Source organism: Triticum urartu, chromosome 5A (assembly GCF_056163025.1).
Source record: "Triticum urartu cultivar PI428250 chromosome 5A, HENAU_Tu73, whole genome shotgun sequence".
NCBI classification, from domain to species: Eukaryota; Viridiplantae; Streptophyta; class Magnoliopsida; order Poales; family Poaceae; genus Triticum; species Triticum urartu.
The window spans coordinates 686197074-686215455 of NC_141877.1; the positions used below are offsets into that span (position 1 = coordinate 686197074).

Below are 18382 nucleotides of genomic sequence, written 5' to 3' on the forward strand. Positions count from 1 at the left end.
ACTTCAGATCAATATTAAGAGTGTGCTCAGCGAGTCCTCTTGGTACACCCGGCATGTCAGAAGGTTTCCATGCGAAGATGTCCCAATTCTCATGGATGAACTCGATGAGCGCGCTTTCCTATTTAGGATCCAAGTTGGCACTGATGCTGAACTGCTTAGACGAATCGCCTGGAGTAAAATCAACAAGCTTAGTCTCTGCAGCCGAATTAAACTTCATGGCCGGGTCATGTTCCGTGGTCGGCTTCTTGAGGGAGGTCATATCTGCCGGGTCAACGTTGCTTTGATAAAACTTGAGCTCCTCTGCTGCACAGACAGACTCGGCATAAGCCGCGTCGCCTTCTTCGCACTCCAGGGCCACCTTATGACTTCCGTGCACAGTAATAGTGCCTTTATAACCCGGCATCTTGAGCTGCAAGTAAACATAACACGGCCGCGCCATGAACTTAGCATAAGCCGGCCGCCCGAACAAAGCGTGATATGGACTTTTGATTTTGACCACCTCAAAGGTTAACTTCTCAGCCCTAGAATCATGCTCGTCTCCAAAAGCTACCTCCAGCTCAATCTTACCCACAGGATACGCCGACTTACCAGGCACCACTCCATGGAAGACGGTGTTGGAAGTCTTTAAGTTCTTGTCAGTTAAGCCCATGCGCCGAAAGGTCTCGTAATAGAGGATGTTGATGCTGCTACCTCCATCCATGAGCACCTTAGTAAATTTGTAACCACCAACCTGCGGTGCCACTACCAGGGCCAGTTGACCCGGATTATCAACCCGAGGAGGGTGATCCTCCCTACTCCAGACAATGGGCTGTTCCGACCACCGTAAGTAACGAGGGACTGCCGGCTCAACGGAGTTCACAGCCCTCTTATGAACTTTCTGATCACGTTTACACAAACTTGTGGTGAACACATGATATTGCCCGCTGTTTAGCTGTTTTGGATGGCTCTGATAACCCGACTGCTGTTGCTGCTGACCTCCTTGACCAGGCTGCTGTTGGTTATAACCACCCTGGTTTCCCTGAAAGCCGGGACCTGAACCGCCGCCCGGGCCATGAAAGCCGCCAGCTCCTGAGCCGCCGCCCGGGCCTTGATTGCCATCAAACATGTTGGAATTCTTGAAAGCCTTCATGATTGCACAATCCTTCCATAAATGAGTCGCTGGATGTTCCCGGGTGCCATGTCTCGGACAAGGCTCATTGAGTAGCTGTTCAAGAGATGGACCTGACCCACCGGACCGAGGGGGCGGTTTCCCCTTGCGTTTCTGATTGTTACCTTGTGCATTAGCCACAAATTCCAGGTTACCGTCCGCCTTACGCTTATTGCCTCCTTGATTTGCCGGGTTATGCTGCTGAACCTTTCCATTACCGTTCTTCTTTCCCTTCCCTGTCTTTTCCTCGCCAGACGCGGGATCCTTGGTACTATCAGAATCGGCATACTTGACTAAAGCCGCCATCAGCGTCCCCATATCATTGCAATCACGCTTAAGACGCCCCAGCTTCTGTCTCAGAGGTTCAAAGCGGCAATTCTTCTCCAGCATAAGAACTGCTGAGCCGGCATCCATCTTGTTGGACGAATGTATTATCTCTTTGACCCGGCGCACCCAATGAGTCGTGAATTCACCTTCCTCCTGCTTACAATTTGTCAGGTCCACAATCGACATAGACTGCTTGCAAGTGTCCTTGAAGTTCTGGATGAATCGAGCCTTTAGCTCTGCCCATGAACTAATAGAATTGGGTGGTAGGCCCTTTAACCAAGAACGGGCCGTTCCGTCCAACATCATGGTGAAGTATTTAGCCATCGCTGCGTCATTGACCTCCAGCAGTTCCATGGCCATCTCATAACTTTCGATCCACGTCCCAGGCTGTAAGTCGGCCGTGTAATTCGGCACCTTCCGAGGCCCCTTGAAATCTTTGGGCAGACGTACATTACGTAGAGCCCGTACCAGACAAGGAACACCTCCGGTTCTAGTAGCAGCTCCCGCCTCAACAGAAGTCGTTGGATAAGCCGGTAAGTCCTGTTGGTCTGCGAGCTGAGCCGCTAGCTGAGCCGCCCGCTCGTCCTCTTGACGTATTCGATCCTGCACCGGGTTTTACCCGCCCGGCTGGTTCCGGCGCCGTGCGCTGCTTGACACGGCCTCTGACTCCATGTGTCTGCTGTAACTCGGGCTCCGATTTTGACGAGGCGGAGCCAGCCAAGGCGGAGGAGTTGAGTGAATCCTGTCCCGGCTGTAGGAGTAGGTCTCTTGCTGAGCCAGAGCTGTTTGGACAAGTTCCCTGATCCTCCGGGTTTCCACCGCTGTCGGATCATCACCATCCACTGGGAGAGCCGCCAAACGTGCTGATGCTGTGATTAAGTTCTCCATGGGGTTGGAGAAGTGACCCGGAGGTATTGGTACGTAACGGGGTGGTGCCATATTCCCGTAAAGAGGCGCCGTCACCTGAGGCTGGACCGGGCCTCCCGCTCCGGATGTCATAAACTGATTTTCACCCGGCGGATTACTTGGGCCGGCTCCGGGTGTAGCAAAGAGATTCCGAGGACCATAAACCTGACGTAAACGGGACTGAGTTTTCTGATGTCTCCTCCTCATTACCTCATTAGATGCGTTCAGGCTCATATTGAGCTGAAAAGCCTCTGTCTGAAGCTGCTGCGCCCGTGCGTCCAAAGCCGCCTGCTCTGTAGCCAATCTAGTATCTTCAGCTGCTAAGGTTTCCTTGGCCCGAGCAATTTCCTCACGAACCTGTGCCACCTCTGCCTCATGCTCAGACTGGTTCGCAGGGATGACGGTGGCAGTTAACAGGGCCGTAAGTTTATCCATGAGATCCATCAGCACCTGAGCCGGTGAGCGCACAGGGCCTCCTGCCCCGGCTGCTCCTAACCCGGACGTTATTGCCGCTGAAGCCGTAGAATTTTGGCCGGGTTGAGTGCCAGCCATGAAGACTCCTGCCCAGTTTGGTGACTCTGAGGGGTCCAGAATAGTGCTTCCATCAGAACAGCCCCCAAGCACGCCATCTTGAACTTGATACAGCGAATCTGTTGAGCCGGCGGACGATTCACCGTCAGAGAGGACGGCCGGCTCACCATCACCTTTAGATCCTTCAGAAAGTTCACCTCCGTGGATGCAACCCACAAAGGCACGCTTCACGACGGGTCGAGCTCGGGCGGGTCTCGCACGCTGAGCCGTCTCGACGAGGTCGGTGCAGTTGTCCGGCTCAGTGCCCGGCTCACTGGTCCGGGCGATGAAAACGTGAATTCCGCCAAAGGGGACCCGGTACCCGTACTCAATTGAGCCGGCGTCGGGGCCCCAGCCTTCGTCGTCGATGTAGATCTTGCCACGACGATTCTTGGTCATCCGGCCAACCGCGTATCCCTTGAGCCCTTCGAAGCTGCCCTTCAAGAACTCAAATCCACCGTGCGCTGGCCCCACGGTGGGCGCCAACTGTCATGGAATTGTCACGGCAGATGTCCTCTTGCAAGGACTTAGTCGTGGAGCCATCGCAACTAGGAAGCTTAAAGAGGTTAATCGGGACAAAGGACACGAGAGGTTTATACTAGTTCAGCCCCTTACGGTGAAGGAAGGCTTACGTCTAGTTGGGTTGGTATTGCTTGAGGTTTCCATGACCAGGGAGCGAGATACGCTATGCCTGGCTCTCGATGAGTTGTTTTTCTGCCTAAGCCGCCAGCGGGTCGCCCCCTTATATACACGGGTTGGCGCCCTGCGACTTGGAGAGTCCCGGCCGGCTCATAGACAGTGTCCGGCTCGGTGACTAGTTATTTCTACCTTACAATACAAGTCATGCCATCATGGCGGTTTATCTCTATGGGTTTTAAGCCGCCTGTGGGCCTTTAGGCCTTTTAGTGAACCGCCATCTTCATGCCTTGGTCTTGGGCTTCTGATAAGCCTCTATCTGCATAACCCGGCCCCTCCTGGACGGCTTACACAAATAGTCATATCCCCAACACACGGGAAGATATCACAACACAACTCTAGACACAAATTCAAACATAAAGCTTTATATTACAAGTCAGGGCCACGAAGACTCGAATACATAAGTCAGCGAAAGCAACAACATCTGAGTACAGACATAAGATAAACAAGTTTGCCTTAAGAAGGCTAGCAAAAAAACGATTACTAGATCGAAAAGGCGCATGCCTTCTGCCTGGGGCCTCCTAACTACTCCTCATCGTCGGTCTCCATGTAGTAATACGCTCCGTCGGTGTACTAGTAGTCATCAGCGGGATCAACTGGCTCCTGGGCTTCGTCATCTGATCGCAGCAATCGGGTAAAAGGGAAAAAGGTAGCAAAGCAACCGTGAGTACTCATCCAAAGTATTCGCAAGACTTACAACCGTGAGTAGGGATATATCTTTGGCCTATACTGTAGAAATGCCAGAATATAAGGGAATGCTTAGCCTATCGAAGACTAGCATCTTGCAGCAACAGAAGAAAGTAGAGCGGCATATATTATAGTAACAAGTGTATTTTCAACAACGCCCAGAGATCCTTCCTCGACTCCCTGCGAGAAAGCGATCCCGGAGCCATCGTATCCATTTAGTGTCACAAGTATCCAGTTATAGTTGTAATAGATTGGGATACAACTCCGAGCGTCCGTTACCGTAAACACAACTATTCAAATAGATATACTTCCTTGCAGGGTGCACCAACTTACCCAAAACGCTCGATTAACTTTGGCCGGACACACTTTTTCGAGTCTTGTCCGGCCTCGGCTGATCGACACGCTGTAGTCCTACTTAGGCTCAGCAGAGGGCTCAGCATGCCAGTCTACATCCTAAGCGCTCAGGGGTCTTGGGTCCATCGCCCTTTGCACTGCTGCGCGTTGCGCAACTGGCCGGGGACCAGACCCACCTCCTTATATAAGCGCAGGTGGTTACCGTCCACCCGAAGAATCAGCCCGCATCTCTGAACTATGACATATGAAGAGCTTTTGGGAGAATCGTACGACGCCGAGTGCCCATACTTATTCCCGCGTGGTGGTTAGTGCGAAAAGGCCAGTGGCCTACTCAGATCACATATCCAAACCAGTTACTCTATTAGGAGCTCACGGAAATGATCAGTGATCCTGTCGTCCCGTCTCGTGGATTTACGATAAGGGTCAGGCCCATCCCTCTCCTGGGCGGTCTCTGCCTGCCCAGTCGTGCCGCGTCATTATTTCACGGGTACCTTCATAGTCAACCCGACTTATCTAGATACTGTCGGGAACTCAGGTCCACCTCTACAGGGGTGGCACCACCTGTCCCTTCAGTCCCGCAGTAACAGTTAACGGCGAACAGTTAAAGTAGTTGTGGTTCCATACCATCAAGGTGACCTCATAGGAATCACCCTCGATAGGTTCACACATGAGGTAAAATGTCAAGGTGAACTTGGAGGAATCACCCTCGATGGGTTCACGCTTGAGGAGCTGCACGACAGAGACATCATCGGGAGTGGTGAGTGAGGAATCACCCTCGGTTAACCACACTCGATGTGATACACTACAGAGATATCATCGTAAGTGGGATACGAGGCATCACCCTCGGCACTCGATAGTAGCTCTGCAGAGTCGTACAACTAAGAGGGGTGTCGGTGATGTGTCGGTCTCTGCTCGTTGATCACATTGATCGAGTCACCGGTAACAAAGCAGGGTAACAAGGACAAGGGTGAGGGGTCACTCATGGATCACTAACTAACCAATACTAAGCATATAGGATAACAACAAAAGTAACAATAGCAGGTTACAAAGGTTGTGCATCAGAATAGGAGCTATTGAACAACAGTAGCAAAATCTAATGCAAGCATGAGAAAAAAGAATGGGTGATATAGGAATGTTGAAGGGGGATTTTTTTCTTGCCTAGAAGCTCTGCTGAAAGGGGCTGCTCATCAGGTGTGTAGTAATACCCGGGAGCAGCGTCGATCTCGGGGTCTACCGAAGAGAAGAGGGGGAAGAAAAAATAAATATAAAGCAAACAAATGCATCATGATGCATGACATGGCAATATGTTATGCTAGGGTTACCTAATGCAGTGCTAAGCATTACAGACGGAGCGGGAAAATATCTGGAAATATTTTCCCGGCTTTAGGTAGTTATCGGACAGAAGAACCGGAGGGGAAGGTTACATGTTTGCAGTGTTAGATGCATGTGACAGGTATGTGGATGGCATAAACCGAGTTGTCTTATTTTTCTGGTCATTTTTCATATATGAATTATTTTCATTCGAGTTATGGATTATTTTATATGAATTTTCAAGTTTTAAACAATTTCTAAAATTTAATTAGAAATTAAATGTCTAAATGCTAGATACACCCAAAAGTGTACCCAGACAGGCCACATAGGGGATGACTGGTGGGCCAGCTGCCTAGTGAGCAGGCTGACTGGGTCAGCCTTATCCACTAAAACAGTGGAGGGACCCCACACGTGCGTGACTCTGGCTATTTTCATAGTTAACTTTTAATCTCTGATTAATTAAGGGGGTAGGACCCACCTGTTAGTGTCACATTAGTTAACAGATTAAGTTTAAATTAACAAAACAATTAATTAGCGTGTGGGGGTCACATGTCAGTGACTGGGGTTGCCCAGTCAGCACATTAACTGGGTCAATGGGGTCAAACGGGGCCCTTGGGACCCACTCGCAGTGACCCGGGGTGGGCCCCAGGGCCGGCCACGTCAGCGCCGGCGCCGGAGCTGGCTCAGGCGACCAAATCCGCTGCAGAGGTGGCCAGGGTCTCGCCGGAATCCGCCTACGGGCCACGAAACAGGGTGTGGCCGGTCCCGTTCGAAGCGGAGATGAAGCCGTGTCAAATGGAGGCGGTGGCACGACCGGAGGTGGTCCGTGGCGTCGCCGGCGGCGAGCGGGGCGGTCGCCGGGGCTCAGCGTGAACGGTGCGCGCGTGGGAGCTTGAATTTGATCGAGCTAACGCGCGAGAACGGTACTACGGGCGACGGCAAGGTGAGTGGGTGCATGTGCGTGACCAGAGGGCCACCGGCGCACGACCGGCGACAAGCTCGAGCGGCGACTCGCTCGACCACGGCGGGGGAGCTCGCTAGCGGGCGCGCGCGAGCTAGATGAGAGAGGGAAAGGAAGGGGGCTCACTGGGGGCCTGCTGGTGTGCTAAGTGGGCTCGGGGGAGGCTCGACGACGCCGGAATTGACGACGAACGACATCGGGACCCGAGGTTGAAGACGACGGCGATTTGGCGATGCAGGTGCGCTAAGTGGCTGCAGATGGTGTAGCGGACGCGGGCGGAGCTCGTGGACACAGCAGATGGGCGCGGGGTCGACGGTGGCCACGGCTATGCCGGAGCCATGGCGACGGCGGCGCTCGGGTGAGAGGAATGTGCGAGGGAGAGGAACGAGCCAGGAGGGATATCTGGGGGCCGCCCCGAGGAGCCACGGTGGCCTCCTTATCCCCTCCCATCGCATGTAGCAGCGCGACCGACGAGGTGGCTATGCGGGGACGGGCACGGGCGCGCGCGCCCGGTCTGCCTCCTATAGTAGGAGGTCGAAGGCGACCGAGAGAGGTGGGCTGGGCCAGGCACTGTGCACTAAGGCCCAGTTCACAGTGGCCTTTCCCCTTTTCTTTTTATTTTCTTTTTCTGTTTTCTTTATTTGTTTCTGTTTTGTATTTATTTCAATAGAATGAGTTTTGTAAAATATGAAACTTGTCCAATTAATTACATTGCAATATTTGGCACTACCACAAAAAGTTTGGGAGAAGTTTGAATTTTTCATAATCGCAAAAGCATTTAAAAATGCTGATTTGGCACTGTTTTAATTGCTAGAGAGCATTTAAGCAAATAAGTGATGTTGTTTTCCTTGACCAATAATTTTTATGGAATAGTTGCTAAATGATGAACTATTTTGCAACCATGTTTGTGAACTTTAATTTTCACTTGCAATTTGAATTTTTATGGAATAGTTGCTAAATGATGAACTATTTTGCAACCATGCTTGCGAACTTCCCTGTACACACTTCCATGGTGTTGCCATATTGTGTCGTATGTCGCCGTCAGTGTTGTCCGTATTGTGCCTACAGCCCTAGAGGCACATAACCTACCTTACTGATCAATTCTAGTTGTTGTGGTCGTAGACGCAATTTATATGACTTGTCGAGACTAACAAATTGTAAATAAATGAAAGTGATCTCTAGTTACAATGGAGTCTCTTTTATGTTACAGCAAAAACAATTTTCTAGTCGCTTGAAACACATTTTTGTTTGCGTACCCTAGACACAAGTACGATCGAACTAGGCTGAAGCGGTCGTCGTAGTCGTGGAAGCAAATTTTTCGGCTGACTCAAACAAATTCTAACCAGATGGAAGGAATCTTGATTAGCAACAAATTCTAACCAGATGGAAGCAATCTCTATTTGGCATGGAAGCAGTTTCAGAGCCTGGCCGAAAAAAGAAGATCATGTGTAGGAGGCGAGGCAATTAGAGTTACACCCGAAATGAGGATTGAAAACAAATTGTATGGAAACAAATTGTAAAGAAGTGGGGAATTTTCTGTTTATTGTTCACAATCGCTTCACGGTACAAGGCTAGAATTGAAGATGACAACAAGCCTTATGTTGAGAGGCAAGTATAACTACGTACATGACATTGGCAAAAGAAAGAGGAAATTTGATCTCAACAAAATTAAACGGGACGAACTATTCCCCTGAAAAGAATGCCATAAAAAGAAAAGAAAAGAAAATCTTGGATGGGGCGGCGTGGATCAGCACGCATGCATTATTACAAACAGAGAAAGGGAGAGCTCCGGTTCATCATCACCAGACGGATCGTTCTCTGTCCGGCGTCCGGGCATGCAGGGCGGGCGGTCATCGATCAGTCGGAGGTGCTGCTGCTGCTGCTGCTGGGCTCCGGTGCATCCGCAGCGGAGGGCTCGGAGGCTGGGGAGTCGGCGGCGGGCGCGTCGGCTGGCGCGCTGGCGGAGGGCGCCGGCGCTTCGGCCTTCTTCTCGGCCTTGGCCTTCTTGCCCTTGGCGTCGGCGAATGGCGCCACGGCGACGGCGACCAGGAGGAGGGCGACGATGAAGACAGCGGCGCGGGCCATTGTTGGCTGGTCCGGTGGGAGCTTGCTAGCTGCGGGCAGGCGCACTGCTTGGCGATGGATGGATGGATGGATGCTTGTTGGCTTGAGAGATGGAGATGGTGGTGGTGGTGTGGCTATGAGGGCCTCGCCGTGGTGTTTATATGCAGGGGACGCCGGCTATTTTTGGGCGGAGAAGAGAAGGTCGGGTCGCGCGCGCCGAAGGTGGATCACCATCACCATCACCATCACCATGCATGCTCATTCCATTGCTGATCGAGTGGGTGGTGCGGAGCGGGTGGCGGCTTATTATTCAACCACTACTATTCTTGTAATACTCCACACTACTAGGGCTGTCAAATAGTAATAGTAATATGCTTGTCGTAGATTTATTTTTTTGAGCGGTTAGTAATATGCTACATCACCCATGGTGTGTCTATATTTTACCGTTTTCGTTCGACAGGCGGAGGACCATCAAGCCAACGTTTTCGCCCACCTCCATCGTTCGCTAGAGGAGATAGGCCAATAGACCAGTTTAATTATTTTCTTATTATAAACAAAGAAAATACAAATTTATAAAACTACCATGATGTTAAAATTTTAAAGTTGTCATTCTACTTTATAAAACTGCCATTTCTCTAATTTGCAAATTTACAATCGAATGATTAAAAAAAGTGCCGTGTGATCTACATATTTTTTTTTATGAATTTTTACATGGAGATGTTTTACTGTGCGAAAAATGTCATGTTTTGGAGAATTTTCTTCTTTCTTTTTGCAATGGACCAAAGCAAAATGCCATGCTGTAAACTTCTTATTTATTTGGTTCACTGTGCAAAAATCATAAAACATGTCATTCCGTTGAAAAAATCCATGCAAATATTTTTTTGCATCTTCTTAATAAAAAGATTATCATGCCTAAAATAATAAAATTTTCATACTCTCAAATAAAAACTATCTCCTTTAAATAACAAAACTATTACGTTATTAATAACTAAAATGTCACGCTCTTAATAATAAAACTGCAATCCACTTAATGAAAAAATCGTGTTATTAATAATAAAATTCCATGCTCTTAGTAATAAAACTGCCATCGTCTTCATAATAAAAATGATATGCTATTAATTATTGAAATGCCATGCTCTTAATAATAAAATTTCCATGTGAGAAAGTAAAAAAAAAGACAATTCCAAAATTAACATGGATAAGTGATACAATTTCCCAGCCATGGGCATTACAAAAATACCTAAAAATTGCCATGTTCTCGGAGACAAAAAATGACATGGTTTAAAATAAAAAAGAATTGCCATGCCACCTATAATTAAAAGTTGCACATGGCAAGTTTAGAAGAAAAAAATCTCCCTAAAATGGGGACTTTTTGTACTTTCAAAAATGGTAAAAATTCAGGATTTTTTCCAAATAAAAATCAAATTTAAAACATGTTTTTCTTTAAAATCTTCTACTACTATAGTACACGGTTTTTTGAACTTTGACTCATCACTCGCGGTGATATTAAAGTATTAGTCGCTGATTTCTTACCCAACCAAACTAATCCAACAGCCGTGGTTTCTGGGATTAGCTTGGTGCGGCCGCGCGCCAAAATAAGGTGGACATGATCTTTCTGGAGTTATCTTGAACCCACTATACACCTGCACCCTCACGTTCTGTTATTGATGAGAGAAAAAGTTCTATGCAAGATCTTCCGTGGCTGTTTTGTGAAGCACCCATCGTGTAAAGTCATTTGGGCACCAAGCCACCAAGAATTGTATCGTGTAACCTTGATTGTTGTTTGATCGCAAGACATCACGTGCATAGCACGTACCATCTACTAGTACATATAGTAGTTTAAACGCAGGAGTTCACAACCCCCCACTTTAGTCGAGTGGGAAGTCCACCCCCACCCCCCCTACATAGGAGGTTGTGAGTTCGAAACCCTGGTCACGCAATTTTTGGGAAAAAGAAAAAGAATGTTCACCAGGAAACGGGAAATAGTGAATGGCTCCAGCTGATCTCGTGGTGTCCGCCTTGCGCTAAGATACGTTCAACGGTGGGAAGGCGTTTGCTGGGGTGAGCCTCCTGGCGACCATTCGCCAGTTATCATTCTTGTTTTTAAAAGAGATAGAATAATTGGAATTTTCATGACATATATGAAGGTATGGAACATGAAAGTTAAATATGTTCAAACTTATTCATATGATGGCATTGGCGTCATCTTTTTTGGGGTGTACGGTTGGTATATGTCTCCTGTGCATAAGATAGGATAGGAGCTTTGCTACATCGACGGACAATTATTTTTTATGAGATAGCGGCAGCAAAAGTAAAAGCTCGCGCGTGCTCTCTAGCATTGTGTCTTGCCCGTGCACCACAACTAGTTCAAGTTGATGTCACAGACTATCTATCTATCTATCATTTGAAGAAAGAAATGGCAATCGTTTCAAAGCTCATCGCAGAGTGGACACATGACAAGTATAATTACATGACACTGATAAAAGGAAGAAACAAAAATTCTATCTCGGTCAAAAAATAAAACGGATTTTCTCCATAAAAAGAAAAAGAATGTTCACCAGGAAACGGGAAATAGTGAATGGCTCCAGCTGATCTCGTGGTGTCCGCCTTGCGCTAAGATACGTGCAACGGTGGGAAGGCGTTTGCTGGGGTGAGCCTCCTGGCGACCATTCGCCAGTTATCATTTTCGTTTTTAAAAGAGATAGAATAATTGGAATTTTCATGACATATATGAAGGTATGGAACATGAAAGTTAAATATGTTCAAACTTATTCATATGATGGCATTGGCGTCATCTTTTTTGGGGTGTACGGTTGGTATATGTCTCCTGTGCATAAGATAGGATAGGAGCTTTGCTACATCGACGGACAATTATTTTTTATGAGATAGCGGCAGCAAAAGTAAAAGCTCGCGCGTGCTCTCTAGCATTGTGTCTTGCCCGTGCACCACAACTAGTTCAAGTTGATGTCACAGACTATCTATCTATCTATCATTTGAAGAAAGAAATGGCAATCGTTTCAAAGCTCATCGCAGAGTGGACACATGACAAGTATAATTACATGACACTGATAAAAGGAAGAAACAAAAATGCTATCTCGGTCAAAAAATAAAACGGATTTTCTCCATAAAAAGAAAAAGAATGTTCACCAGGAAACGGGAAATAGTGAATGGCTCCAGCTGATCTCGTGGTGTCCGCCTTGCGCTAAGATACGTGCAACGGTGGGAAGGCGTTTGCTGGGGTGAGCCTCCTGGCGACCATTCGCCAGTTATCATTTTTGTTTTTAAAAGAGATAGAATAATTGGAATTTTCATGACATATATGAAGGTATGGAACATGAAAGTTAAATATGTTCAAACTTATTCATATGATGGCATTGGCGTCATCTTTTTTGGGGTGTACGGTTGGTATATGTCTCCTGTGCATAAGATAGGATAGGAGCTTTGCTACATCGACGGACAATTATTTTTTATGAGATAGCGGCAGCAAAAGTAAAAGCTCGCGCGTGCTCTCTAGCATTGTGTCTTGCCCGTGCACCACAACTAGTTCAAGTTGATGTCACAGACTATCTATCTATCTATCATTTGAAGAAAGAAATGGCAATCGTTTCAAAGCTCATCGCAGAGTGGACACATGACAAGTATAATTACATGACACTGATAAAAGGAAGAAACAAAAATGCTATCTCGGTCAAAAAATAAAACGGATTTTCTCCATAAAAAGAAAAAGAATGTTCACCAGGAAACGGGAAATAGTGAATGGCTCCAGCTGATCTCGTGGTGTCCGCCTTGCGCTAAGATACGTGCAACGGTGGGAAGGCGTTTGCTGGGGTGAGCCTCCTGGCGACCATTCGCCAGTTATCATTTTCGTTTTTAAAAGAGATAGAATAATTGGAATTTTCATGACATATATGAAGGTATGGAACATGAAAGTTAAATATGTTCAAACTTATTCATATGATGGCATTGGCGTCATCTTTTTTGGGGTGTACGGTTGGTATATGTCTCCTGTGCATAAGATAGGATAGGAGCTTTGCTACATCGACGGACAATTATTTTTTATGAGATAGCGGCAGCAAAAGTAAAAGCTCGCGCGTGCTCTCTAGCATTGTGTCTTGCCCGTGCACCACAACTAGTTCAAGTTGATGTCACAGACTATCTATCTATCTATCATTTGAAGAAAGAAATGGCAATCGTTTCAAAGCTCATCGCAGAGTGGACACATGACAAGTATAATTACATGACACTGATAAAAGGAAGAAACAAAAATGCTATCTCGGTCAAAAAATAAAACGGATTTTCTCCATAAAAAGAAAAAGAATGTTCACCAGGAAACGGGAAATAGTGAATGGCTCCAGCTGATCTCGTGGTGTCCGCCTTGCGCTAAGATACGTGCAACGGTGGGAAGGCGTTTGCTGGGGTGAGCCTCCTGGCGACCATTCGCCAGTTATCATTTTCGTTTTTAAAAGAGATAGAATAATTGGAATTTTCATGACATATATGAAGGTATGGAACATGAAAGTTAAATATGTTCAAACTTATTCATATGATGGCATTGGCGTCATCTTTTTTGGGGTGTACGGTTGGTATATGTCTCCTGTGCATAAGATAGGATAGGAGCTTTGCTACATCGACGGACAATTATTTTTTATGAGATAGCGGCAGCAAAAGTAAAAGCTCGCGCGTGCTCTCTAGCATTGTGTCTTGCCCGTGCACCACAACTAGTTCAAGTTGATGTCACAGACTATCTATCTATCTATCATTTGAAGAAAGAAATGGCAATCGTTTCAAAGCTCATCGCAGAGTGGACACATGACAAGTATAATTACATGACACTGATAAAAGGAAGAAACAAAAATGCTATCTCGGTCAAAAAATAAAACGGATTTTCTCCATAAAAAGAAAAAGAATGTTCACCAGGAAACGGGAAATAGTGAATGGCTCCAGCTGATCTCGTGGTGTCCGCCTTGCGCTAAGATACGTGCAACGGTGGGAAGGCGTTTGCTGGGGTGAGCCTCCTGGCGACCATTCGCCAGTTATCATTTTCGTTTTTAAAAGAGATAGAATAATTGGAATTTTCATGACATATATGAAGGTATGGAACATGAAAGTTAAATATGTTCAAACTTATTCATATGATGGCATTGGCGTCATCTTTTTTGGGGTGTACGGTTGGTATATGTCTCCTGTGCATAAGATAGGATAGGAGCTTTGCTACATCGACGGACAATTATTTTTTATGAGATAGCGGCAGCAAAAGTAAAAGCTCGCGCGTGCTCTCTAGCATTGTGTCTTGCCCGTGCACCACAACTAGTTCAAGTTGATGTCACAGACTATCTATCTATCTATCATTTGAAGAAAGAAATGGCAATCGTTTCAAAGCTCATCGCAGAGTGGACACATGACAAGTATAATTACATGACACTGATAAAAGGAAGAAACAAAAATGCTATCTCGGTCAAAAAATAAAACGGATTTTCTCCATAAAAAGAAAAAGAATGTTCACCAGGAAACGGGAAATAGTGAATGGCTCCAGCTGATCTCGTGGTGTCCGCCTTGCGCTAAGATACGTGCAACGGTGGGAAGGCGTTTGCTGGGGTGAGCCTCCTGGCGACCATTCGCCAGTTATCATTTTCGTTTTTAAAAGAGATAGAATAATTGGAATTTTCATGACATATATGAAGGTATGGAACATGAAAGTTAAATATGTTCAAACTTATTCATATGATGGCATTGGCGTCATCTTTTTTGGGGTGTACGGTTGGTATATGTCTCCTGTGCATAAGATAGGATAGGAGCTTTGCTACATCGACGGACAATTATTTTTTATGAGATAGCGGCAGCAAAAGTAAAAGCTCGCGCGTGCTCTCTAGCATTGTGTCTTGCCCGTGCACCACAACTAGTTCAAGTTGATGTCACAGACTATCTATCTATCTATCATTTGAAGAAAGAAATGGCAATCGTTTCAAAGCTCATCGCAGAGTGGACACATGACAAGTATAATTACATGACACTGATAAAAGGAAGAAACAAAAATGCTATCTCGGTCAAAAAATAAAACGGATTTTCTCCATAAAAAGAAAAAGAATGTTCACCAGGAAACGGGAAATAGTGAATGGCTCCAGCTGATCTCGTGGTGTCCGCCTTGCGCTAAGATACGTGCAACGGTGGGAAGGCGTTTGCTGGGGTGAGCCTCCTGGCGACCATTCGCCAGTTATCATTTTCGTTTTTAAAAGAGATAGAATAATTGGAATTTTCATGACATATATGAAGGTATGGAACATGAAAGTTAAATATGTTCAAACTTATTCATATGATGGCATTGGCGTCATCTTTTTTGGGGTGTACGGTTGGTATATGTCTCCTGTGCATAAGATAGGATAGGAGCTTTGCTACATCGACGGACAATTATTTTTTATGAGATAGCGGCAGCAAAAGTAAAAGCTCGCGCGTGCTCTCTAGCATTGTGTCTTGCCCGTGCACCACAACTAGTTCAAGTTGATGTCACAGACTATCTATCTATCTATCATTTGAAGAAAGAAATGGCAATCGTTTCAAAGCTCATCGCAGAGTGGACACATGACAAGTATAATTACATGACACTGATAAAAGGAAGAAACAAAAATTCTATCTCGGTCAAAAAATAAAACGGATTTTCTCCATAAAAAGAAAAAGAATGTTCACCAGGAAACGGGAAATAGTGAATGGCTCCAGCTGATCTCGTGGTGTCCGCCTTGCGCTAAGATACGTGCAACGGTGGGAAGGCGTTTGCTGGGGTGAGCCTCCTGGCGACCATTCGCCAGTTATCATTTTCGTTTTTAAAAGAGATAGAATAATTGGAATTTTCATGACATATATGAAGGTATGGAACATGAAAGTTAAATATGTTCAAACTTATTCATATGATGGCATTGGCGTCATCTTTTTTGGGGTGTACGGTTGGTATATGTCTCCTGTGCATAAGATAGGATAGGAGCTTTGCTACATCGACGGACAATTAATTTTTATGAGATAGCGGCAGCAAAAGTAAAAGCTCGCGCGTGCTCTCTAGCATTGTGTCTTGCCCGTGCACCACAACTAGTTCAAGTTGATGTCACAGACTATCTATCTATCTATCATTTGAAGAAAGAAATGGCAATCGTTTCAAAGCTCATCGCAGAGTGGACACATGACAAGTATAATTACATGACACTGATAAAAGGAAGAAACAAAAATGCTATCTCGGTCAAAAAATAAAACGGATTTTCTCCATAAAAAGAAAAAGAATGTTCACCAGGAAACGGGAAATAGTGAATGGCTCCAGCTGATCTCGTGGTGTCCGCCTTGCGCTAAGATACGTGCAACGGTGGGAAGGCGTTTGCTGGGGTGAGCCTCCTGGCGACCATTCGCCAGTTATCATTTTCGTTTTTAAAAGAGATAGAATAATTGGAATTTTCATGACATATATGAAGGTATGGAACATGAAAGTTAAATATGTTCAAACTTATTCATATGATGGCATTGGCGTCATCTTTTTTGGGGTGTACGGTTGGTATATGTCTCCTGTGCATAAGATAGGATAGGAGCTTTGCTACATCGACGGACAATTATTTTTTATGAGATAGCGGCAGCAAAAGTAAAAGCTCGCGCGTGCTCTCTAGCATTGTGTCTTGCCCGTGCACCACAACTAGTTCAAGTTGATGTCACAGACTATCTATCTATCTATCATTTGAAGAAAGAAATGGCAATCGTTTCAAAGCTCATCGCAGAGTGGACACATGACAAGTATAATTACATGACACTGATAAAAGGAAGAAACAAAAATGCTATCTCGGTCAAAAAATAAAACGGATTTTCTCCATAAAAACATACTTCCAGATGAAAAAGATATACAGCTTAGATGAACACGCATTATTATATTACAAAAATGGAAGAAAAATGTGCTATGGTTCGTGGTCGTTCCCTGGACGTGGAACCGTCGACCGATCTCAGTCGGAGCTGCTGGGCTCCGGCGCAGCGGAGGGCTGGGAGCGTGGGAGGCGGGGCTTTCAGAGGCGGCCGAGTCAGCCGCCGGCGATTCGGCCTCTTTATTTTATTTGTTTTGAACCGGGCGTAACCCTTTTTCATTACTCATCATAACAGAAATACAACCAGTTTCACATGGTAACCAGGAAGCCTACAAAGGGAAAAGCGAGTTCAAAGCATCACTGGGAAACCCACGACAGACACCCGTCATCGAGCAGTCCGCAATGAGGCGAAAACCCAGCGACATCATAAACGACTACAGAGGCCTACAAAGTTTAGCAATTCATCCATTACATGCCTCATCCAGATAGTCCGCCACAAAAGCTCACGTAGGAGCAAACTAACAGAAGTTTAACGGTAGACCATCAGTCATTCAGCAAGCCAGGCAAAGGAATGACACGAAGCACCAGGAAGGCTTAGACCAAAACCGGTTTGTAAGGGCCTTTAGTGCCGGTTCCATAACCGGTACTAAAGGTTGGGCACTAAAGGCCCCCAACCTTTAGTACCGGTTCGGCACGAACCGGCGCTAAAGTGCCACCACGTGGCGTGAGCTGGCGCCCTGGTATGGGGGATTTAGTCTCTAATCACCTCTCTTAACTGCTCAAGTGTGGATCACTCATTTCAAATCATCTAACTTCCCGACCGGTCACCCATCCCTCTCACTACTCCAGCCCGAGCACGCTTAACTTTTGGGTTCTATTCTCCTTCGTTTCCAAGTCTGCACTTGTTGTTTTCCTGACAATAGTAAGATGTCAATCCTATTAACCCTCGGGAGTTTAGCTTGAGCATGAAGTCACACATTTCACTGTTTGAGTTTGAAACTATTATTCTAAAAAACAGTAATTATTTAGTAACACGAATATTTCTTAAATAAGTTTGACCACAGTTTGACCATAGTTTGACCAGATTTGACCAAAATTAAAAAAATTGAAATAATTATTTAGTAACACTAATATTCTTGAATAATTATGTAGTAACATTAATACTTCTTGAATAAGTAGTTTGACCAGATTTAACCAATTTTTTTTAAAAAAAATTGAAATTTGACCATATCTTTTTTTCCTTTTGGAATTTGAGGATTCTAAAAAATTCCAAACAGGCCGTAGGCGGTTTCCATCGGATGCGGATTTTCGTGCTGAATTTTTTAATATATTATACGTTTTTTCCGACATCGTATGCAAAAATTATAGCCGTTTTACATTTTCCCTACACTTTTTGCAAAACATGTCCAAATTTAAGTTTTCGAATTTTCCTAACTAGTAGATGTAGTAATATAACTACCTCTTGAAGGATTTTATTTTTTTGAAGTTTTTATCATTTTCTTTTGATTTTTTCAAAACTGAAATGGCGATACACCG

General features: G+C 45.6%; 1 protein-coding gene across 1 annotated transcript; it reads right to left on the reverse strand.

Annotated features, from left to right (window-relative positions):
- Positions 1-8449: 8449 nt before the first annotated feature.
- LOC125506578 (uncharacterized) lies at positions 8450-9170 on the reverse strand. The gene has a single exon (XM_048671365.2). The coding sequence runs from the start codon at positions 9042-9044 to the stop codon at positions 8817-8819; it is 228 nt and encodes a 75-aa protein (XP_048527322.1). The 5' UTR covers positions 9045-9170; the 3' UTR covers positions 8450-8816.
- Positions 9171-18382: the final 9212 nt, after the last annotated feature.

What these genes read in the sequence shown, in the direction of transcription:
- LOC125506578 (XM_048671365.2), bottom strand. Translation starts at nt 9,044, where the DNA reads ATGGCCCGCGCCGCTGTCTTCATCGTCGCCCTCCTCCTGGTCGCCGTC.